The 24,532-nt window shown below is 35.5% G+C and overlaps 2 protein-coding genes across 6 annotated transcripts; both read left to right on the forward strand.

The window, feature by feature from the left end:
- Positions 1-10,802: 10,802 nt before the first annotated feature.
- Positions 10,803-19,000, forward strand: LOC130933469 (uncharacterized). 5 transcript variants are annotated; one of them, XM_057863102.1, is made up of 11 exons: positions 10,803-11,116; positions 11,554-11,822; positions 12,031-12,132; positions 12,281-12,437; positions 12,539-12,718; positions 13,142-13,276; positions 13,487-13,569; positions 13,842-13,935; positions 14,028-14,125; positions 14,254-14,379; positions 14,844-15,083. In XM_057863102.1, the coding sequence occupies exons 2-9, from the start codon at positions 11,557-11,559 to the stop codon at positions 14,100-14,102; spliced, it is 1,092 nt and encodes a 363-aa protein (XP_057719085.1). In that variant the 5' UTR covers positions 10,803-11,116; positions 11,554-11,556; the 3' UTR covers positions 14,103-14,125; positions 14,254-14,379; positions 14,844-15,083. The 5 variants fall into 5 exon arrangements, with proteins under 5 accessions (XP_057719085.1, XP_057719086.1, XP_057719083.1 ...); XM_057863103.1 differs by lacking the exons at positions 10,803-11,116; positions 14,844-15,083 and adding exons at positions 18,607-18,680; positions 18,769-18,998 and having other exon boundaries at positions 11,127-11,822; XM_057863100.1 differs by lacking the exons at positions 10,803-11,116; positions 14,844-15,083 and adding an exon at positions 18,769-19,000 and having other exon boundaries at positions 11,127-11,822.
- Positions 16,090-19,770, forward strand: LOC130933468 (pectinesterase 3-like). Its single transcript, XM_057863098.1, has 2 exons — positions 16,090-17,346; positions 18,769-19,770. Exons 1-2 carry the CDS (start codon positions 16,290-16,292, stop codon positions 19,449-19,451), a joined length of 1,740 nt encoding a protein of 579 aa, XP_057719081.1. The 5' UTR covers positions 16,090-16,289; the 3' UTR covers positions 19,452-19,770.
- The last annotated feature ends 4,762 nt before the right edge of the window (positions 19,771-24,532 follow it).

Here is a 24,532-nt window from a genome sequence, read left to right on the forward strand (position 1 = left end):
TCTTCTTTTTCTTCTTCATGTTTCTTCTTTTTTTTCTTTCTTGTTTCTGCCTCCTCCTTTTTCTTTTATTGGTGGGATTGTTGCTACTTTTCATTTTTATTTCTTCTTTTCCTCTTCTTCCTCATGAGTTGATGCACTTATTTCTTATTCTTTATTTGATTTTTTTTTTGTTTTATTTCTCTTAAAAAATAAAATAAAAAATTAAAGAGAAATGTTATAATAAAATTTTTGTTTTTGTTATGTTTCTCTAATACATAAAAAAAAATATAATTTAACTATTCCTCTTAAAAAATAAAATAAAAAATTAAAGAAAAATGTTTACAATAAAGTTTTTGTTTTTGTTATGTTTCTCTAATACATAGAAAAAAAATATAATTGAACTAATAACGTTATTAACATAGGTCACTCGCTTCGTTAACTATTTATGTCAAATTTGACGGTAGAACAATATTAAACTCGTTTAAAAATTTTTGAGATAAAAATAATACGTTTGAAACATTATAAACTAAATTAAAAATTGACACAAACTAGAGATGGCAAAACTTCCAGAGACGCGGGGATCCTAGCCCTGCCCCGAGACGGGGAACAAAATTTCCCCGAGGCAGACGCGGGGACCCGAGTGGGGATCCCCCTATCCCCGCTAATCCCCGAAGTTTATAAATTTACTGAATTATCCTTATAGTTTATTTCTCATGTATGTTTTTTAGTCATTTCACACACACATATATATAGAAACCCAAAACTCCTAATCCTCATTTACATAACTCTTTTTCAATTCAGAAATCTCTAACGTTGTCCATACTCCATCCAACCTCTCTGCAGCCACCCTCTCGCCCGCTCTCCTTTCTCACCGCATCGTGCTCTCTATTTGCAGTGTTCATTTCCGTAACTTTGTCGTCATGTCCATTCTCCTCTCTGTTGCCGCGTCTCCCACTTTGTCCACTTCTCTATCCTCTGGCTTGCCATTGCATCCCCCATTGCGTCATTTCGAAAGAAGTCACCATCTTGTTGTTTAGACATTTTGTATAAAATCTTGTTATTTTTTTATAGAATGAATACTTACACCTCTATTCATATGGAAATTAATAATTAGTTAGATCTATCAGATAAATGGAAAATGGGGTTTCCACGGGGAATAGAGCCCTGTGGAAAATAGGGATGGAGAGCAATATTCCCCCACGATGGGAAACAGGAGCGGGAACGGGGAGTAAATCTGGGGTGGAGATGGGGAGCAGGGAGACACCCCGTCCCCGTCCTGCCCCATTGACATCCCTAACACAAACATTGAGTACCAAAAATTAGTACTTTACCCTATTTAAATTCAAATTCAAATTTTTAGATAAATTATTTTCAAATCTTTTAAGTTTATATTAAATTTTTTTCAGTTTTAAATTAATATTTATTAATTTAAAATTTTTAAAGCAAAATATCTTTCCAAAAACCAAATACACATCATTAACAATACAAGTACATTACATGGCTACATTTTTTATAATTTGCGTAGTTACTAGTTAGCGTATATTACTAGTATTAATTAAATTTAAAATAGAACATAACAAATATTCTTTACACTATATTAGAAATAGATTCTCTTAATTTTTTTAATTGTTTGGTAAATTATGATCTCTTATCTTACATTTTTTAAGTGAAACAAACAAAATATATTAAAAAAATATTTAATAGTAAGAGATCATACTTTACCAAATAAATAATTGATACTCACTGGTGAAATTCTTAATCATATAGGGGAGTGGATCCTCTCCAGTGAATAAAAAATTGGATGGTGTGCAGTATTTAATCTAATTATTCATCATACTCTCTCTCTCATTTATTTTTGGTCCCACTATAAAAATTAAAGATGAGAGATTACACTATATTTTATCAAATGTTGAAAAAATTGAAGAGGATCCATTTCCATCATTCAGCAACAATCATTTACGGCAACTATATCACTATCCATATCGAACAACGCTATCGCACTCAAAATACTACAACCGGTCCCTCTTTACAATCTTAAACAAAATATAATCCGTCATTTAAAATAAATAAAGCAACACATTACTTCTTACATCAGTCATTACCATCAATAAAACTTATAATAACTATATATTAACCTCCAATGCACATCAAATTCACCATTTTTATAGTTGGATTTCTAAACCTTAAATATTAAATTCTAAATCTTAAATTATAATTCTTAAAACCTAAATCCTAAGTCATAATCCCTAAACTCACAAATCATAAATTCTCAATCATAAACATTAAATCTTAAACTCTAAATCCTAATTCTCAAATTCTGAATTCTAAACTCCAAATCTTAAACCTTAAATCTCAAATTCTAAACACTAAATCCTAAATAAAAAATTCTTAACCATAAATCCTAGCTCATAAATCCTACTCTCTAATTCCTCAACTTTAAATGTTAATTTCTTAACCCTAAACCCTAAAACATTCACAGTAAAGTACTAATAAACATATTTTGTATCACTTTTCTTTTAAAATGTTCATTTTTATGTAACCCTAAATACTTAATGCTTTTTTTATTATTTTGAAACCCTAAATATATTCATTTATTTTTCTTTTCTTTGGACATGATTTGCCTTCCAATAAAAAGCCTCTCCATCCACAAAAAATATGACACCCCAAACATAGCCTACAAAAGTCATAAAATAAAATCATACAACATAATAACTAACCAAACTTTTGACACGAGATTTAACGACAAAAAAAAATTACAATATAACAACTAATCATGAAAGGTTCAACCGACAACACAATAAAAGATAAAAACTAATTTCCCTTAATGTTTGGAAACTCGTGGATTTTTGGAAAGCTTGAATCATAATACTCAACTTGTCAACTCATAAGAGTTTACTTTCAGACTTGATTTGGGGCCTAAGCTTGTAAAGTTACAAGTTAACTCGAGAGTTTTATAACCATATTTTGGATTCATTGTTGTGAGTTGTGATCATTTTATTTTTCTATATACAAAATGCTACACATTGACAATGGCCGAAGGCATTAGATTTTTGTCAAATCTTTTGTTTGGCTGCAAATAAAACTAAGCATGCAGTCTTGTAACTCAATCCACCAAATTGTCACTGCACTAATATATGCATATACATTTGTTCAATGCTATTTTTTAACTGTTACATCATGTTGGGAATAAGACACCATTCCCCCTTGAAAAAACACCTTTGACAGAGAAATAAAATAGACACAATCACAACACAAGAATTTAATGTGGAAACTCCAATTACCGGAGAAAAAACCACGGCCGTTGTCAAATGACAACCAGAGAATATCACTATGTGAAAATTGTTACAACACATAGACTTCTTTCTCTCACCGGCACCCCAGTACACCCACACTCTCTCAAAGCAAATATCTAACTACACCTCACAACACTCTCTAAAAAAAGAGTACAGAGGAAAAGAAAAATCAGATACAAGCTTAAAGTGTTTCTGACTGGTGCAAAAACAAATGGAGAACTTAGCCTCATATTTATAGCCTAGGCCACCCACTCCATTTGCTATCCTAAGCAATGTGGGACTAATTCAACCAAATCCTAACACATCATTACATGCTTTTCGAATTTTAGGAGTTGGTGCCGGAGGCGAAGAGCAAGATACGGCTGCTCTTCCATTTTCCAGTTTCCACATACCATGTCTGCATTTGTTTTCATCATCTTGTTTGTAGGTACCTTGTCTAATGAAGAAACTACTTTGATTTTCACATGCTTTTATATTCCAAAATATTCAACATTCACAGTTTTGCATTTTAGCGAGAAGTCCTTTATATCACTTGATTTTACAATAGTGACTACCTTATGAGGAAAGGCATTTTGAAAGACAAAATCATGTTATTATCTGGAAAGTGGAAACCTGCACATGGAGTTGCTGCAAACTCATACCGAGTCTTGAATGCCGTGCAATAAACCCTTATTAGTGGCATATAATTGTGCACAAAGTTGTATACATTTTTCCTAATCATTTTTGTATTTGTACTATCCCTGTTAGGCCTCTTGGAATGAATTGAATCAATTATGCTTCTCTTTTCTTTATCTGGTAGCATTATCAAAGACAATTGGTTATTAGAATTTATAATCAAATAATCAAAACTAACCAACAAATTAGTAGTGATCACTGAATTTGCAAATAGAATCAATGTACTAACTATGAATTTACAAACAGACTAAAAAAATCAAACTGCAGTAACAAATTAATTAGAATCATAATAGAATCATAAACTTAAAAAATTATATTGATCACAACAAATTATGATCAAGGAAATAGAATAAAAAAAAAACAAACTAAAAAAACAGAATCATAACAAACTTACAAGCATAACATCACAAATCAGAATTCTAAACACAGAATTTGAAAATAGAATCATAAAAACATAATTAAAAGAAACCCCTAATAAACAGAACAAAAAAGGAACAAAAATAAACAAAACAAAAAAAAAAAAAACTGAATGAAATTAATGAATCATATTCATACCTGAGGCTGAGGCTGAGGCTCCATTGGAACTCTGGAAGATGCAGCGATGAAGGGGAGAGACTGAGAAACACGAAGCACCACGGCGGCACGGGGTTGACAACGATGACGATGCTGACTCACTGAGAACCACGCCGCTGCTTCCTACTGAGAATGAAGACGCTGAACGGCGAAGGACCGAAGCGGGTGCACCACGGGGATGGCAGAGAGAACAAACGACGCGGAGAGAGACTGAATGATGGCGGTTGCTGGGCTGGACGGCGACGACAGAGACGAGAGAGGAGTAGAGGTGGAGAGTGCAGCGTTTGAGTGGAGTGCGGCGTGAATGAGTGAGAGACAAGGAGGGAGGGAGGGAGTGAGTTTATCAAGGGTAGTTGAGTAAATAACCTTTTTTTTAGTAAATACTCTTTTTATCTTCTGTCCTTTTAAAAATTAGACTATTCATCTCCTAACTTTTAAAAAATGTTAAATCGGTTCTTATCTATCTTTTTTGTCAGACAAATAAGCTCTTTCGTAGGTGTCTCTGTTTAGAGTCGTCGAAAAAGATGAGGTATAACATTTAAGGTGTGACATGACATGGATACATCCTACGTAAAATGCTGCTCATTCGTTGGGACCATTAAACTCTTACACAATCAGCAAAACGATGTCATTTTGCTTAGAAGTCATTTTGCATTTTGATGTGAAATCACATTCTCTTTCTTTTTTAAACCCTAACACTAGCAACAATCATAAGCAATCTAGAACAATCTTCAACCTCTCATACACGTCGTGGTTAGAGGAAGACTATGGTGGATTCGAATAGTAATGCAAGTAAGGGGAAGAAGGCCAAGTTCCAGCACCCTAAATGCAAGCGTGAAACTTATGCAATCATACAAGAATATGGGACATCGAAGAACCTAGATAGGATCTTCCTCAATTGTTCCTATTATAATGTAAGTGTGCTTTCATCTTCGATTGATATATTCAACTTCTTGTGTGTTTTAACAAGTTGTATTCACAATAATGACAATTGCAGATGGAGACCTCACAGCAACTATTTCGTTTAGCTGGATGAACTGATTTCTAAATATTTTGGACATGAAGATGACAATGATGTTAAAGAAAAAATGATGATGTTGGAGAATAGATTGGAGCATATAAGATTGAGTTTGGAATGGAAGAAAAATCAAAGAAATAGAGAAATCAGTCCAGTGTATTAATTATGTTGGCAATGTTAATTGCATTAACAGCAATTATGTATGTAGTATTCTAGAATATATTGTGTTGCAATAAGTGATGTATGGACAATATTAATACATGAATTAATATGTATTGTAATTGCAGGTTTTATATAATAGAATGTGAATTTTTTGCAAGAATTCTAATTGTGAAACCATGATAATTCTAGACAATAATATAATAAAAAAGTATAATATTTATATTCATACTGTTAAGCACAAAGGCTTACTTTAGTTTGTTGATGTATTAGTCAAAAACAACATCATATATCTGAATTCACAAAACAACAAAACATCATTATCCAATTGTCTATCATATTCCATAACATTAGACAAAAGTCTATTACATATTCTAACTTACTTAACAATAAAAAAATAATACATCAAAATATTCATAATCTTCATAACTATGGAAATGAGTATGTCATTTCTGAAGTCTTGGTGCCCTAAAACTATATGTTTGCTTGAATCCAAGGGGTGCATTTAGGCTTGGTGTGGAAACAAACTTGAAGGGAATTGTGGCAATCTCTGAACTAGTTGCTCCATCAGTTGTTTGTTGTTGCTGACTTGGTGGTGTTGTGGTTGGGGTTCTGGCTTGCTGCAAAGGATGCTGAATTATAGGGATTGGTGGCCTAGTTATTATTTGCTTGGGTATGAAATTTGCTCCCTGATTAAGTGTAGTTAGGTTAGTAAGCACTGAAGGTCCAGTGTTGACACCCACTCCCTAAAGCAAATCAAAACAATAAAATTCAAGGTCTATGCTAATGGGCTAAAATATTTTGAAATGTATAAAAGAATCTGATAAATAAAATTATCTCTGTAGGTAGTGGGGCAGACTATGAGAATTGGATCTCAACTCTTGCCTCTTCTTGGACTGAAATAGGGGTTGATCTTTTTAGAACTTTTTTTTTCGCTTTAGCCTGCTAAGTACACAAGAGAAGTAAGTTGTTAATCCATGTAAATGTAACTAGAAAGAATCACTAACTACAAAATGTAAGACAGTGGGATACTATTGGGTCCAGTAGTATGGAAACAACATTATGTGTATCATTTGGTTGAACTCCTTCTGTATCCTGTGCAAATAGAAAACATCTCAACTTCTTTCATGCATATAAACAATAACTAGAATATAAGTTATATAACATAACAAATAATATTCTTTAACCTGTTCTGGAGGTTGATCTATAGGTGCCTGTGATTATTGCTTTTTATTTTATTGTTGCTTTGCCTTCTTTTTCTTTGGTTGGTTGCCAATTTGGATTTACAAGTGCTCCTTTGCAAGTCTTGTGGTAGTGTCCCTTCTGTCCACATTTATTGCATGTAATTTGAAAAGACTTTTCACCTTATAATCTTGTGGTAGCATTTAAGACTCAGCCACCACATCAACAGTCCCTTTTTTAGTTGGTCTTCTAGGGGTCTCTTAATTATTGGTGCTTCTGAACGTAGCTTATTTTTCTCCCAAAACTCTTCAGAGTTTACTGGCTTAATTGAATTCCCATAAGTAGTCCTTATGGCATCCATTGTAAGTCATTTGTGTGCAAAATCCTCTAGCTTCAGATTTTGTTTCCTTAGTCTTGATATAGTAGCTACTATATGTTTGCATGGCAACCCTATCACAAAAAAATTATCAACAATTACATCATCTACAATACAACATTATAAGATAGAATTAGCAACAAAGTGTAGGATTAAACCTGTTAGTTTTTAAAATTGGTTTGGCCCTGTACTCCACGATTTTGGCATTCCAAACTTTGCACATATTGTTGGTTATATTGTCTACATTATAGGACCATGACTAAAGTAAGCCTTGCTCCATATACCAGGATCAAATTTGCTTAGATACTCCCAAGCATCCTTATTCACTTTCTTCACAAATTTCATTGAATCCTTGAATTTTCTCATTATTGTGCTCTTGGTAGCCTTCCAAACTAGTCCTTTATTTGCTTGTCTTTGAAGTGTTTGACAAAGTTTTTTCATATGTGTAGGACACAGTTCCTATGATGAGCTTGTAGCATTACTTCATACAAAGCTTTAGCCAAACTCTGAAAATCAAAACAAAAATAAAATCAAATTATAAATGACATATAAAAAGGCAAAAAACTAATGCAAGTTGCCTTTTGTTGATCCGACATGAAGTTTCGCTCATTGTTAGCCACTGGACCAAGATTATCTTGTAAGATTGAAAGAAACAATTTTCACAAATCAGTGTTCTCAACTTCAACTACAGCAAATACTATTACAAAAAAATAATTATTGACATCCTGTCCTATAGCCGACAAAAGATTACCACCGAAGTACCTTTTTAGGAAGTATCCATCCAAACTAATTAGAGGGCGACAACCAAACTTGAGGCCCTTTTTGCAAGCATCCATGGATATGTACAACCTATTAAAAAGTGGACGACCTTTTGGTTGAGGAGTTACATCAATCATTCCAGTAGACCCTGGATTGCTTATGTGAATTTTATGCAGGTAGTCATAAAGTTTTTCATATTGTTCTCGCTCATTTCCAATTGTTTTCTCTCTAGTAGCCTTCATACCTCTAGTAATCATCTTGTAGTGTATATGGACATTATAGTCCTGATTCATGTGGTCTAGGGTATTCTTTGGAGTTATTAGCGGTTGAGTTAGCAGCCTCTTCACCAATTTGTTTGTTACCCAAGTTCTGTCAGTCATGTTACTGCTCAAATTTTTGCCACAGTTGTGCTCTCTAGTAAATGTGTTGATTTGAAAACACAGACTCTGACTATTATAGGAGTAGAATACAAGCCATGGACACATCACACTTTGCTCTAATCCTCTTTGGCTCATTTTTTAAATACATCAACTCTTTATCCTCAAAGATAAAGTAGTCTTTTAGTACTTGCTTAAACATTGTCATAGTAGTCAATTGTTGTCCTGTCTGAAACTCAATCTCACCATATTCAGCCTCCTTATTGAAGTCAGGATATCTTGGGTGATGCTCATCATCTGAACTGGAAATTGGAGAGTTAAATGCTTCAAATTCATATTAATAGGGATTGTCCAGGTCTGAGTTGCTTCTTAACCCACTGGATCTGAATTGGGCTATCCCTTGCCTCTGTTGTTGGATCCACCTCACCTGGCCCATTACCTCCTTGTCCACTAAGTCCATTGTTTAGTCCATTGCCTCCTTCTTATTGAGAAATAATGTGTTTCTAGCTCTTCCAAAATACCTTTTTTATTTCTTCTTTGTAGTCATAGGAGACATGTCTTTATCATCACCTCCACCAGGTGACATATTCATCTTCTTTTTAGGTATTTTTTGTCTAACACAAGTCTTCATCTTAGTACACTTTTGTTCAGAATCCATTGCTTCCTTCTTTCTCACACTCTTTTTCTTTACATTAACTTCTTTACCATTACTATTGCTATCAGATTTGAATCCAGGTGGGGGGTTTGTAAGGCTCATCTTCAGTGGTCTCATATCTATTATTATCATCAGAAGAAGAAGAATCAACTTCAACAATATCCGAAAGAACTTCTGATTGACTAACATTGTTCTCAAAATAGATAACTAGCAAATCTAAATCCACATTCTCCATCTTTTTATCGCACATCTCATTAATCTCCTTATCTCCCTTAAGAACATGTAATTTAGACTCTAAATTAGGGACACTACCATCATACTAATACATCTCTTTATAGCTTGTATATTCTAGACCCTTGAAAATTTTTTCCAAATCTTTGAAATTAACATAATCTATGTCTAATAGAGAAAATGTCTTAAACTTCTATCATAGTAGTATAATACACCATTTTCGTCCCTTTTGAACCAACTCCTGTGGTGAAAAACAGAGACAACTTCACATGACATTTTTACAATAATAATGTGCAATAAATAAAACTTAGTAAACTACTTTAATCAGCTTTCAATTATTAACAAAATAATTTTTAGACTATAAATGGAATGATCACTAAATGACAGTTTCATTAAAAAAAACCATATTTAACATAAAAATTTCTAGCAACACCAACTAAGAAAGCTGCCAAAGTAGATAACGACACTAACTTTAGCAGCATCGTCGGTTGCTCTGTCTGCAACATCGCCACCACCTCCTCACTAGAAGTCTCTGTTAGCTTGCCTTGGAGAAAACGTTTCACTTTCTTAAAGTTACTTCATAATTTTGTGTTCCAAATGAGGGTAGTGTATAGTTTCTGAAATGTGGAGAAGGAAGAGAGTGGGATTTCACATCAAAACACAAAATAATTTCTAAGCAAAATGTCATTGTTTTACTGACTGTGTAGGGACTTAACGGTCCCAACGAATAGGCAGCATTCTGCGTAGAATGTGTCTAGGCCATGTCATATCCTAAAGGTTACACTTTAACTTTTTTCAACGACTCTGAACAGAAACACCTAAAGAAGAGTTTATTTGTCTGATGAAATAGATGAAATAATTTTAAAAAATTAGGGGACGGATGGTCTAGTTTTAAAATGGATAGTAGGGGTGTTCGCAAATCTGATCCGATTCGATTCGATCTGATCCAATTTCAATCGGTTTGGATTAGATTGGATTTGCAGTTTTGTAAATTAAAAAAATTAAATACATATAACAAGTCTCAACATCAAATTTTAAATAATCAACAATGACACAACAAATCTTTAACAATATCTTAAAAAGCAAACGATAACATAACAATAGAAATAAAATTATAGGTTTGTTAAAATAAATAAATAAATAATATTTTAATCATAAAATATTTATTAAATAATAATAATACATGAATAATAGAAAAATGTATAACAAATTGAATATGTTATAAGTATAACTATAAATATAATAATAAAATAATAATATTATAGTGCATTATGCGGTTTGGATTGAATTAAATCAGCTATGAAGAATAGATCAAAAATCTAATATAATCTAAACAAAAAATAAAATCCAATCAAATTTAAATTAATACAATTTTAATCAATTTTTAATTTAAATTAAATTGAATGAACGATTTAATTTGGATTGATTTGGATTTGAACGCCTTAACCTAGGATAGTAACCGAAAATGGTATGTACTCGAAATTGGACGAGTGTCTGATATTATTTAAAAAGAAAAACAAAAAACAAAAAACTTCTAATTGAACGGCGCTCCCTCCCATCCGGCGATGCCCGGCCTCGCTGACTCTCTCCCTCTCACAGAACACACCACACACAACGGCTATCAGCTTCAGGGCCTCTCACCTCTGTGCCTCCCTCAGCGCCACGGCACGGTCACCAACTCGTCTACGGGCCTCTCGCCGACTCCTCTGCCTCATCTGTGCACCGCCAGCCTCTGCTCGCCTATGCTTCCTCCGCGCCCCTCGCCTCCGTCTGTATCGTCCCGGCCGTCTTGGCTCTGCCGTGAGCCCGTGACTTTGGTTCTGCTTCTGCAGTGTAGAGGCGAGCTTTCTATTTTTTATTTTTTAGTTATTCTATATTAATTTTTAATACTTGATTGTTGCTGTTTTAATGTAGGTTTAGAATAGTTAGATTGATGCTAATTGTATTTGTATAGAATGGCACTTGAAAGCAATTTTTGAGTTAGTGAGCATTGGTTTATCCCATGGGATTGGCTCAATTTTGTTGTGGTTGGCTCTCTTTTGATGCTAGTGTTGTGACTAAGGGATCATTGAACTATTTATTTTGTTGCACTTAGCTAATAGGTTATGTGATAGTGTGATTAGATAATAGGTTCAGTCAATCTGACAACTATGCACCCAACACAAGAATTCAAATTTGTAGATATGACCTGTGAGTATGCATACTGGAGAAAGAGAGAAGAAAATTTGTGAGGAAAAAGATTAAAGTGGAATAACAACATCGTCGTTGAAAAACAGAAAATGGCTGCATCAGTGTCTCTGCTTCGAAAACCTAGGAGCCTCCCTCTGTGTGCATGGTTTGGGAGCAGGAGAAGGAGCTTGCATTCTGATGCGGCGTTGGAAGCCATAGCCAAAGCTTCAGAAGACAAAGTTCCCAACTTGGTTGTCTACAACTACCCTACCTTCTCTGGAGCATTCTCCACCCTCTTTGCTCACCTCTTCCACATTCGTCACAACCTCCCTGCCCTCATTTTGCCCTTCTCTTCGGTTCCATTTCTCTCTCTCAGGTTCTCTGTCTTCTTCTGTTCTCTAAATTTCCTTTCTTTTGTTGATGGAGGTGCTCTGTTTCCTTTTCTGGTGGAGCTTTTTGAGGTCTTAGGGAAGTTCTAACAATTAAGTACTTACCTGATTTCGTATTTGAAACTTCTGGAATGTTGCAAAGTTATTGTTTTGAATGTTGGTTCCCTCATAACCTGCATTGGATATTGTTGATAGGGTTGAAGATTTGTGCATTGAAGGCCTTGAGACCTGCTACCTGCTTGATTTTATTCCACCAAAAGAATTTATTTTCAAACTTACCAAGCAATCAAAATGCAAGTAGGTTAACATTCAAGTTCTTTTATTTTATTACCAATTGGTTAGTTTTTTAACTCATCCTATTTTCTGTTTCCATGCTGGTGCTAATGTGCTATGCATCGTTTCATTTTTCATGTGCATATTAATTTACTCAGCTTTGTCTATCTAGGATTATTGGGTTTGATCACCGAAAATCGGTGCTTCGTAATATTCCCTCTGCTGACGATCTTGCTGAGAACATTATGATTCATGTTAACCATGAGAAGAGTAGCTCAAGTGCTGTTTATGAATACTTTTCGAGAAAAAGTGCGGACATGAATTCTGATGTAAGTAGGGATTTATATTATTTAACATACTTTATTTCTGAAACATTTAACATACCAATGGTTGAGAACCTGAAATATACGGATGATTGAATTCCATTAAGGGTGTGGTTCCAAGTTTAGTGGACTCGAAAGACAAGGAGCATTTGGAGATGATTCTTAGCTATATTGAGGATGGAGATCTTCGCCGATATACCTTGCCTAACATTAAGGCCTTTAACATTGGACTGAATGAATGGCGGGAAAAGCTTAACTACATTTCCAATCCGAACATGTATAAGCAGGTATTGCTGATCATAGTTTAAGTTCCTGCTGTGTTTATTCTTATTGCTGCTAAATAAAAGTTTAGAAATTTACCTAGATTCATATGAAAAAGTGGATTAAAGACAAATGGATATGAATCCATAGCATTTCTTGCTTCTCAAGAGTCTAATTTATTTGAACTAAGTCAAAGAGTGTAAGTTCAAAATCTATTTCAATAGAAATTGTAGCAAAACAGCTTCAGGTGGTTATAAGGATACATTGCGCTAATTTGGTGTGTGCTATGTTATCTTTGTTTATTTCTCTTACATAATGATGCACTAGTACTTAAAACTCCAGGCCTTAGAACCATCTTTCTTTACAGTTCTTGATGCAAATTGTTGTAAATATATCCACCTTTCTTGTGTTTGCTGAATATTGTGTCTTTCGAGATATGTACATTGCAGTTGCTGGAGTTAAGTGCTGAAGGTTTAATCGCTAAAGGAAACTCACATGTTTCATCTCGCCAGAATGCTGCAAGTAAACTGCTGCAAAAGGTGTTTAGGGTTCGGTTGGGAAGAGGATTTTATGGAGAGTGCCTGGTATACTTTAGTACATAATTCCTTCTTTTCCATTGTGGTTCATCTTTAGTTTTTCGGTTCTCCTTCCTATGTTCTCGTAACTACTAGAGAGATTCAAAAGTGGCAGTATATTTTAATGCTTACTGCAGTTTATTTTAATGCTTGCCATAAAAAATAAAAATAAAAAATCTTGCTACCTGTGATTTTGTGATGAAATTCTTGTTGTTTTAGGGTGTTCCGGCAGATGGGAACTCAAACTTAAGTGATGAAATTGGAAGACTCCTTAGTTTGAAAAGTGCTGCTGCTGGTTTGAGGTGAGGAAATTTAATTAGAAGAAAGTTATGTTGAGTTTATGTTTAATTTTTTCTTATTATTATTATTATTATTATTATTATTATTATTATTATTATTATTATTATCTTGTTAGAATAATGCTATTCCCTGAGGTCAGCCAACAGCAGGAATACTTTCAGATTTTAATAGATTCTCGTAGACATGAATGCTTGCCAGTGATTTTTAACTGTACCAAAGATTTATTGGATTGTTTAATCTGATCAATTTTATGTATAATGTATCACCAATATAGACCCATAGGAGCTGTGATATTCATGCAACGGAATAATCTCAAAATGTGCTTGCGGAGCATGGATAGGGTCACTGATACCTCTGAAGTTGCAAGGGTATGCCCTACTTTGTTCTATATTTATTTTCTTGCAACATTGTGTAATGCTTTGATATGCATTAATGAATTTTCTACTCTTTGAACTTCAAGGCCTATGGTGGAGGTGGTTCCCCAAGTTCAAGTTCCTTCATAATAAGGATGGATGAGTACAACCAATGGATTTGAGTGAATTGATCCTGAGCATTCCGGTTTGAATATCTAACCTAGGATTTTACGTAAATATATATATATAACAAAGCATCTACTTCTATTAGACTATTACCACACGAAGTTCCTCTTCCGATTTATTTGATTAAGTTGCTTGTTGCCTCTACAGGTTGAGATCAACAGTGACAGTATGATGGCTGGTTTACTTGATGTAATTTTGAGATCATCTGGCACGATTAATGAGATCCGTTTACAAGACAGACGATGCTTTGACAGGGACCTTTCGAAGATGATAGTAAGTGTACGACTCTTAAAGGATAAAATTTTATCCTAATCAACCAAAAGCATGTCTCTATATAATTCGAAACAACTCTATTCGAACTAAAAAGTTTAGTAATTCGAATCAACCCTGTTCGAATTAGTGAGGCAGTTTGCAGTCTTAGTAGTTCGAATCATATTGATTCGAATCATGTATGGGGAAGTTCGAATCACGCTGATTCAAATTATGCATGGGGAGTTCGAATTTAGCTGATTCGAATTAAGAAGTCCCAGACGTGTGTAAATATGGTGTGAACGTGAGTTGAGTTTATTTGAGTGAGACAAAATGGCTAGTGAGGAGAGATTTGTAGTGTTGGTGCATTATAGAGGATCGATTAAGAGAAAGACACACTCCATGTGAAGTTCACTGATAAAGATCCTCTGAGCATTTTTATGAGACTTACGACGACATTCGATGACTTCTTAAATTTTATAATACAGAAACTTGGTTTGCATGGCGTGAAACGGGTTCCGAAACTATTCTATCGCATTCCGATCTCAGTGCTTAGAGATGATGTGAAGTACGATTCTTTCGTCATAGGGAGTGACGAGGATTTGCAGGTCCTGTTCCATTGTCTTCGCCAGTTTTTCAAGGTCCGGACACCTGAGCTGTTGGCAAAGTTGGTTGATGTGGTATCTAGCTCGGGAGATTTAAACCGGAATACCCAAACTCTAGGCACCGTAGCTAGTTCTAGCTCGAGACCCATTGGTGCATGTTCGTCCGTGCCCGTGAATGCACCTAGGGACGAGCCTGTCGCGTCCTCGTCGTTCGCCGTTGATCTCAACTGCAGTGGTGGCGGAGAGGTTGGTATCATGGAGAGGGTGCTGATTTCTTTGCAGTGCGGGACACCGGCTGGGATCGGTGATGCATTGATGGATGATGATGGCGATGATGATGTGGAGCGTGACCTCATTGCTGATGACAATGGCGATGACATTGCAGCGAGTAACCCAGCTGGAGCTGGTGGTGGTTTTAGCTCTGGGACTCAGCAGTACCCTCCGCACTTTCATCTTTCGATTTGGATGCCATGAGATAGGATGTGGTTCCTGTGGAACCCACTGGATTTGTTGCTAGAGATACCCAGGAGACGAGGGGTCTTACAGAGTGTGTAATTAGTGTGAATACCCATTCGAATTAGTATGTATAATTCGAATCAGGGTGATTCAAATTAGTGCTTGAGTGCGTGCGTATGCAATTCGAATCAGTATGATTCGAATCACTATGAATGTGTAATTTGAATTGCACTAATTCAAACTATATATAAAAGTGCTTTTGGTAAAATTTTGAAACGTTTTTTTACTTTAGTGGAATCATGTACATATACCCAATACTTGGTTTATATGCATTATTTGCCCTAACTGTTATTTGTATACACTTCTTTTTATACGATTTTTTATAGTATAAAAGACAATTTTGTTTTTCTTGTTATCAATCATTTCTGTGCTAAAAAGGAAAAGTGTACAAAAAAGTAATGTATATAACATTACTCATATTTTTCATATGTATAAACAATTATAACATTACTCGTATTTTTTATATGTAGAAACAATTTTTTTTATTTTGTATTTTTTTTAATTTTTACTTTAAATGCACAAAATAAAAGGGAAAATAATACAAGTAACTATAAATCAACTGTACAGAAACCGTGTCTTTTATTAATTATATCTGTCTGTATTTGTGAAATGAATAAATTCGTTGACTGGATATAGTCATAAGTCATTAGCCATAGGGAAGAAGCAACGGTGAAACAAGCAAAGGAGACTTGTGTTGTTTTAGCAAAACTACACACTATAAATAAAGCAGCGAGCCAATGATACCTCTTCTCCTATTCTAGAATTGTTCAGTTTTCATTCTTCACTTGTAAACACCAACCAAAGAACTGATTAATGGATTCGATAAACTCGTTCAAAGGGTATGGCAAAGTGGACGAGGCAGAGCAGCAAGCCTTCCAGAAGAAGACTCGCAAGCGCCTCATCATACTCATAGTCTCCTCCATAGTCCTCATCGCCGTCATCATCGCCGCCGTCTTGGGAACCGTCCTACACAGCCGCCGTTCCTCTTCCTCTGGCCCCTCAACGGAGCTATCCCCGGTGTCCTCTCTGAGGGCCGTGTGCGAAGTCACCCAGTACCCAGAGTCGTGCATGTCGAGCATCTCGTCCCTTCCAGACTACTCCAACACCACCGACCCACACCTCCTCTTCAGCCTCTCCCTCCGCGTAGCCATTAACGAGCTCTCCAACCTCTCCCATTATCCTTTCAAGCTCCGTTCCTCCATCAAGGAACCCCGTCTCCAGAAAGCCATTGATGTCTGTGCTACGGTCCTCGCCGACGCTGTCGCCAATTTCAACGACTCCGTCTCCACCCTCGACGCCGCCGGCAAGCTACCATCTACCACCAAGATCAGTGACATTAAGACCTGGGTGAGCGCCGCCATCACCAACCAAGATACCTGCTTGGACGCCCTCGAGGAGGTTAATAACTCCACCGCCGCCAACGCCGCCCTCGAGGACATGAAAACCACCATGAAGAACTCCACGGAGTTCTCTAGCAACAGCCTGGCCATCGTGACGAGGATCCTGGGGCTGCTCTCCCAATTCAACAGCCCGGTGAACAGGCGGCGGCTTCTGGGGTTCCCGGAGTGGGTGGGGGCGGCGGAGAGGAGGATGCTGCTGGATAATGGGAACACCGCGACGCCGGATGCGGTGGTGGCGAGCGATGGGAGTGCGCAGTACAAGACGATAAAAGAGGCGGTGCTTGCGGTGAAGAAGAAGAGCGAGAAGAGATTTGTGATATATGTGAAGGCAGGGACTTATGTTGAGAACATTGATTTGGATAAGGACACTTGGAATGTGATGATCTACGGTGATGGAAGTGACAAGACCATCATCTCCGGCAGCCGCAACTTCATCGACGGCACTCCCACTTTTGAGACTGCCACTTTCGGTAATTTTTTCTTTCCGTCCATTCATGCCTTAGGATTACTGCTCGATTGCATGCTTCTAGCTAGAAATTTGACAATTAAGCCCTTAAGTTATCCTTTTCTTGTACTAGCATTAAGTTTAGGAATAATTAAACAGCATGCATTGTTGTTAGAGTTATGGTAAGTTAAGTTTGGACTTTGGCAAATAGATAGTGGTTGTTTCCATTGTTGAAGTGGAATAAATTGAGTTAATTTACAAGAAATTTTGAAAGGAAACAAGTTTGGGGCATGTGCCATGTGAGTGGAAACAATCAGAAACATTATTATAAAACAGAAATGCTTTTTAATTTGTGTGCATCTGCTAACCTATACTGTATGATTGTCACCATGTGACATTGTGATCTTGATCTCATCTCAGTCATCTGCACCCTCTTGTTTTTCTGGGGGGCCAACAGTTTGGTCCGCCCAAATCACTAGAACATCCTGTAGTCGCTAATGAAAAAAAAAAAAAACCGATCCTTTTCATCACTGCATGTTTGATGGCCTACCATGTGCGCATCTAATTTTTATCATAAATGATTATGATCAATACGCCGGCCTTTTGAGTCATCCACTTGTTTCGGGGGGAGAGAGTAATAATTAATAAAAAAGATTTGTCCAAATTGATGTATATCAATAGAGAAAAGTATATTTATATTATATTTGTGTATGATTTTTTGAATTTTATTATTTAATTTTAATATCAAAAATAGAAGCTATATAAAAAATACACAGAAAAATATAGCGCGTATAATATTTTGCATAGTAATAACAAAGAAGAAAAATATGATTCAAATATCTTTATTGACAAAGCAACGGCGGTTTGGTTGTACAAAACTACAAATAAGTAGAAATTCACTGTTATTGAATAATAATATTAAATTATTTAATAATTTTTAATTATTAATTGTGCATAAGATGTCACCGAATGAATTAAGGCGGTAGAAATGAAATTTATTAGGAAAAATATAGGGTAATAATATATTATCTGCTAATTTATTGTCAATAATAATTAGTTATTATATTTTAAATATATATATAAAAAAATACATTTAAAAAATATATTTTTAAAGATATTTTTATTAAATATAATTATAAAAAAATATTTTTATTAAACACATCTATAAAAATACTTTCATTAAATATAATTATAAATAAAAGTTAGTAGATGTCGGAATAAAGTAGCGGAGTTGTATTAGTATAGATGCGTGTAGAGCTAATGTGCAGCTGACCCTGTCTTCCAGCTGACCCTGTCTTCCAGCTAGATGCTCTTGCTTCCATCTGTATATGAATGATATTGATAATGACAATTGATATGGTAGTATAGCTAATTCACCTGTTATTTATGAACAATACTTTTCAATTCATTAATTAGTTGACTAACAAATATATTATGATAAATGCAGCTGTGAAGGGAAAGGGTTTCATTGCAAAGGACGTAGGGTTCAAGAACACGGCAGGCGCAGACAAGCATCAGGCGGTGGCACTGCGATCAGGGGCGGACCAATCAGTGTTCTACAGGTGCTCCTTCGAGGGTTTCCAGGACACACTGTACGCCCATTCCAACAGGCAGTTCTACCGCGACTGCGACATCACCGGCACCATCGACTTCATCTTTGGCAACGCCGCAGTGGTCTTCCAGAACTGCAAGATCATGCCACGTCAGCCTCTCCCCAACCAGTTCAACACCATAACCGCTCAGGGAAAGAAAGACCCCAACCAGAACACCGGCATCGTCATCCAGAAATGCTCCTTCTCTGCCTTCGCCAATGATCTTCAGGCCCCTACCTACCTTGGCCGCCCTTGGAAGGATTTTTCCACCACCGTCATCATGCAGTCCGATATCGCCTCCTTCTTGAAGCCCGTGGGCTGGATAAGCTGGGTTGCCAATGTCGATCCACCAAAAACTATATTTTACGGTGAGTACCGCAACACTGGGCCTGGATCCGATGTCTCGCAACGGGTTAAGTGGGCTGGCTATAACCCCTCTCTAACTGAAACTGATGCTGCCAAGTTCACAGTGCAGTCCTTTATTCAGGGCCCGGATTGGTTGCCAAATTCTGCTGTAAACTTTGACTCCACTCTCTGAATTCCAAGTTAAATTCCAAGTTAAAGTAAGTCGTCTTGACGTGAAGTTAATACCTGAGACTTATTAGATGATTTGATTAATTTTTTATCTAACAATTCTCAGATACCAATTTCACGTAAAACCAATTTCATCTAAAAAAACACCTCAAAGTAAAGTCCTCCCAAATTTCAATCTTTGTTGTAACTAGTATTATTGGCTTAGGTTATTAATGTATGTATTACAGTAGTAGTAATTTATTACGCACAATAGGGTAAAGGTTATTATTGGTTTACTGTAATTTTTGGAGTCCTTTTGAATGAAAGTGCGAAATTCCTTTTTAGTTAGTTTCACAATTTAAATAAGTATTTCAGTCAGGTGTGTTCAAAAGTAATGTTATTCATGACAAAAGGCCACTACTGAACTTTAAAATACTAAACCATTTTCCTTACCGAAAACTAATAGTATTTATCCTTTTTTTAAATATATTTTTTACTCTCTTTTTCATATACATATATTGTTTGATTAATAATGTGAAAGTGTTCAACATATCTTGGAACGAACAAGTAAATGGTTGACATAAATATTTGAAAAAGAAAAAAAGTTTCAAGAATCAATAAAATTTATCATTTTTAGTTAATATTTTTAATTATTAATTTAATTTTTTTAATTTAATAATTTAATAATATATTTTTATTTAATATTTTTAAATATTATTGACTAACTACTAATAAAAAATATTTTTGTTAATTTTTTAAATGTTTTTGAATATTTAATATTAACACTTTTTCGGTCAAAATTAGTTAATCATATTCTCTTATATATTTTGTCAATAATTCTTTTATATATTTATTAATTTTGCTATACATGTACGTTATTTAAAAATTCAAAATCTTAACTAATTACATATATTTGTATTTGTATGGTTAAATTATTTTGTTATTTTTTATAATTTTATCAAATTTATAATTAAATTTTTATATTTTTTAATTGGTTCTTTAAATTATTTTAATTTATTTAATTAGGTCTCTATTGACAATAAACGTTAAAAAAAATCGTTTATAAGTTGTAAAATTATTATTGTACCTATTGCTTTCCAAAACATTCATACTTGTTTGAACTTGATCACCTTCACTCTTTTCCTCTTTTCCACCTTTTCTATTTGCTTATGAAGATTTGTTAACTTGCTTCTAAAATTTACTATCATATACGATTTATTCTGCACTAGGTATTATATGGTGGTTATAAAATTTAACTAGTATTTTAGTCCATTACTATTCTTCCGAATAATAATGAAGGATTGATAGAGGGAACAAATTCTTTTGTTTCCATGTTATGATTTAGGATAATGTTCAAGTCCATCCTAATAGGAATTGGAGGTACACCCAAATCGGCTCACTTCTCGTGAGGATATCCGTAAGTGAGGATTTGGATAGTTTTGGACGCTTTCAAGTATAGAGAGTCCAAATAAAAAAGTCCATTCGATAACTACAGATAAAAAGAGGGGAATTTACTCTTTTCTAAATACATCATCCTTTATTTTAATTAGCCGTCTCATTATACAAACACTTACTTTAGCATCGTAATGTCTTTGTAGGTAGTCCCACCCGCCGATCCACTGATGATTGTGGTTGCATTTCTCCTCACAAAGTTCGCACCCAGGTATAGATACCTTACACCTCCCAATTGCTCTCGATTAGCTGCCTGATCGACACCTCATCCTAGTGAACAACCGAACATTAGCACCGATTGTGGGGAACTGACATGAACATGGAGCTTATCCCTCGTACGGAGGAAGTATGAGAGGAAGGAGGAGCCATCGGGAGTCCAGGGGACCGCCTTAGGAGCAGAGTGAGTTCGAAAATATTCTGAGAACGTTGAGGGTCCCCCTCTCACCAAGGTGACTCCCATACCCGATCTTCGGAAAAGCATTCGTTTGGCAGTATCGACGGTGACAGCTCTCGAATTATGCAGGAACTCATACATAGGGTCTAGAACATGGAGAAGGAATTGGCGGCGAGAGACCGTTATCATCCTAAGTATAGTCGGGATTCTCGTTCACATTCAGAGGCATGTCCGAGCCTTTCATACATCCGATCTCCGTCGAGGAAATTAGAAGATCGTCAACAAAGCACAAGGAGGGACGATGGGTGCGATCGAACTAACATTCACTCTCTCACCTACACCCATGGCAGATCGGAAGCCCGTGGAGAGCGAATGGGAGATTGGATGAAGAAACGGTGAGATCCCATTATAATGGAGGCCACTTTTTTCTACCCATCCATCCCCAAGGTTCGGCTGTCGAAGAACTTCGACAAGTCAACGGACATGAGGTATAATGGAACTAAGAATCCACAAGAGCACATATCGACCTTTGAGGCCAGAATGAACTTAGAAAGCGTGGGTGATGCCGTTAGATGCCGAGCGTTCTCCGTGACCTTAGCAGGACCAGCAATTTGTTGGCTCAACTCCCTTCCACAAGGGTCTATTACGCTTTTGCGGATATCACGCAGAAGTTCCTAGCACAGTTCACAACCCGAATTGCCAAAGCGAAACACTTGATTACCTTGTTGGGAGTGACACAGTAGGTGGGGGAACCGACAGGGAAATACCTTGATCGATTCAACAACGAATGTCTGGAAATTGACGGACTCAGTGACCAGTCTGTGCGTTACTAACGGTCTGGTAAAAGAAGACTTTAGGAAGCACCTCACTACCAGACCAGTTTGGATGATGCAGGAGATTCAAAATGTGGCAAGGGAGGACATCAATGACGAAGAGGTTAGCCAAGTGGTAGACGCCAACAAGTGACATTTAACTTTAGTGAAGCTGATGCTTAAAAACAATTCTGTTGGCAGTGGCGTTATTGCTACAGTCTTTGGAGCAACTGGGAGATGTTCTATTTTGTTAGTTCTTCCTCATTTTAGTGTTGTGTTTAATATGTAATTTTTTTGTTTATTCGGTTTGATATTTTTTTTTTATACAAATGGGGAAAAGGTATTAAGGATCATATACTGTTATAAGTGTGATTAGTTCAGAAACCCGACGTGGTGGTATTTATCAATTAATTTATATTATAAATGTAAATTGGAAATGAACAAAAAGTCCTTCAATTTTTCTTTCTTTTTCCTCTTGTATCTTCTTTTTCTTGGCATACCATTATCTTTTTTATCTTGTATTTGAGTATTAATGTATAAAACAATTATAGAAAAAAATTATATATGTCACTAATTACTATTTGATTTGTCTTATAATAAAAAGTGCATACTATATTTATAGGTTTGGTAATAAAAAGGACTGAAAATTTATATTGTACAGTGATAAAGGTAAAGTCAAAAAATTAAAAAAGTTTTTTTAAAGGGTAAAGTATATTTTTGTCCCTGATGTTTGTTAAAAGTTTCAAAAATATCCCTAAGTTTTAATTTGTTTCAATTTTATCCTTTAAATTTTCGATTTGCATCAATTTTATCCTTATTATTAATTTTTTTTATAATTAATATTTTTCTTTTCAATTATACCCCTCCCCTATCCTATCATCATCATCATCATCATCATCGTCACACTCCTTTCTCTTTCTCTCTCTTTCTCTCTGTTTTCCGTTCTCACCATCATCTCCACCACCATCATCATTGAACAACCACTACTAATCTCCTTCTCCATCGTCGCCGGCCACACCTCTCTTTCTCCTTTCTCCTCCGACCCTCCATTTCCACTAGCGTCGACATCAGCCGTAAGACCTTCCGCCTTGAAAATTCGTCCAATACTTTAACGCACTCCAAGCCCTACACAAACCGCACATCTCCTCTGATCTCGACTTCTTTCTCTCTGTCATCCCCTACGGCAGTGAGGGAGTCTATTACTTCATCGAACAACTCGTGTGGCTCACCAAATCGGGACTCATCAATCTGAAGTAGTCACGTTCGTTCAGAGGAGGTCCGAGAAGATAGGCGAAGATGAAATAGGGTTAGGAGCACTGAACCCTAACGGAGCTCCGAGGAGGATTTGGCGTTATGTGAGGAGCAATAGGGTTAGGGAAAATCGTGGAGGTGGTATGATTTTTCGAAATTTCATGTCAATTTTTAGTTTAAATCAATGGAAAATTTTTTTTTCTAAAATGGTCATTGATGGTACAAATTTGAGCTTGAACATTGACAAAGATAAATATTGTTGTAGCTTGTGATGGTGGAATATTACATTTATTTTTACAATTTTGTAATTAGCACTAGCAGTGGCCATGAGACAGAGCATGAATTAGAAAAGGGGAAATAATGCTTATTCCAATATTCCCTTGTACTTAGATTGTTTGATTTGTCTTTAGATAATCTCTTCATATTCTATGAGAACTTGGAAAGAAATGTTCCTATGTTAAATACAATTGGATGGGTACTCTTACATAATGGTCGTGATGGGGAGTCAGAGGAAAAAAGGAAAAAGAGAGGTATGGCCGGCAATGATAAAGGAGGTTGATAATGGTTGTTCAATGATGCTGGTGAGGACGGGGAAAGAAAGAGGGAGAGAGAAAGAGAAAGGAGTGTGATGATGATGTTGATGATGATAAGATATGAGAGGGGTATAATTGGAAAGAAAAATATTAATTATCAAAAAATTAATAATAAGGATAAAATTGATGCAAATCGAAAACTTAAAGGACAAAATTGAAACAAATTAAAACTTAGGGATATTTTTAAAATTTTTAACAAACTTCAGGGACAAAAAATATATTTTACCCTTTTTAAATTTGATAAGGCTATCGCCATACTTTAAAAACGTGGCCGTATCTCTCGCTATTGCGTATATCTTGTTATCGCCACACTTTAAAAGCGTAACAATATCTTTCGCTTTTTTAACTTTTCGTCATGCTTTAAAAGCGTGGCAATAGACGTATTTTCTTGTAGTGTAGATCAGAAAGACAACCTGTAATATAATCCAATCCTTAAATTAAAAGTGTTTTTGGTGATAGAGTGAACAATGTATTACTTACTAAGTTTCTTTTTTTTATTAATATAATTGTTATTAGGTATTTAGTGTCTTTAATGTATGCTTTAATGTCATTATTTGACAGTTTCATGAGTTAATAACTTTATTAGCCTTAATGACTTAGTCGT

The sequence above is a fragment of the Arachis stenosperma genome, chromosome 6 (assembly GCF_014773155.1).
Source record: "Arachis stenosperma cultivar V10309 chromosome 6, arast.V10309.gnm1.PFL2, whole genome shotgun sequence".
Classification (NCBI taxonomy): Eukaryota; Viridiplantae; Streptophyta; class Magnoliopsida; order Fabales; family Fabaceae; genus Arachis; species Arachis stenosperma.

Excerpts from the sequence above, each read along its gene's own strand:
- LOC130933469 (XM_057863102.1), top strand. The coding sequence starts at position 11,557 with ATGGCTGCATCAGTGTCTCTGCTTCGAAAACCTAGGAGCCTCCCTCTG. Across the intron at positions 13,570-13,841 it reads AGTGCTGCTGCTGGTTTGAG|ACCCATAGGAGCTGTGATAT; the intron begins GTGAGGAAATTT and ends TCACCAATATAG. Across the intron at positions 13,936-14,027 it reads ATACCTCTGAAGTTGCAAGG|GCCTATGGTGGAGGTGGTTC; the intron begins GTATGCCCTACT and ends TTGAACTTCAAG.
- LOC130933468 (XM_057863098.1), top strand. The coding sequence starts at position 16,290 with ATGGATTCGATAAACTCGTTCAAAGGGTATGGCAAAGTGGACGAGGCA. Across the intron at positions 17,347-18,768 it reads TTTTGAGACTGCCACTTTCG|CTGTGAAGGGAAAGGGTTTC; the intron begins GTAATTTTTTCT and ends TGATAAATGCAG.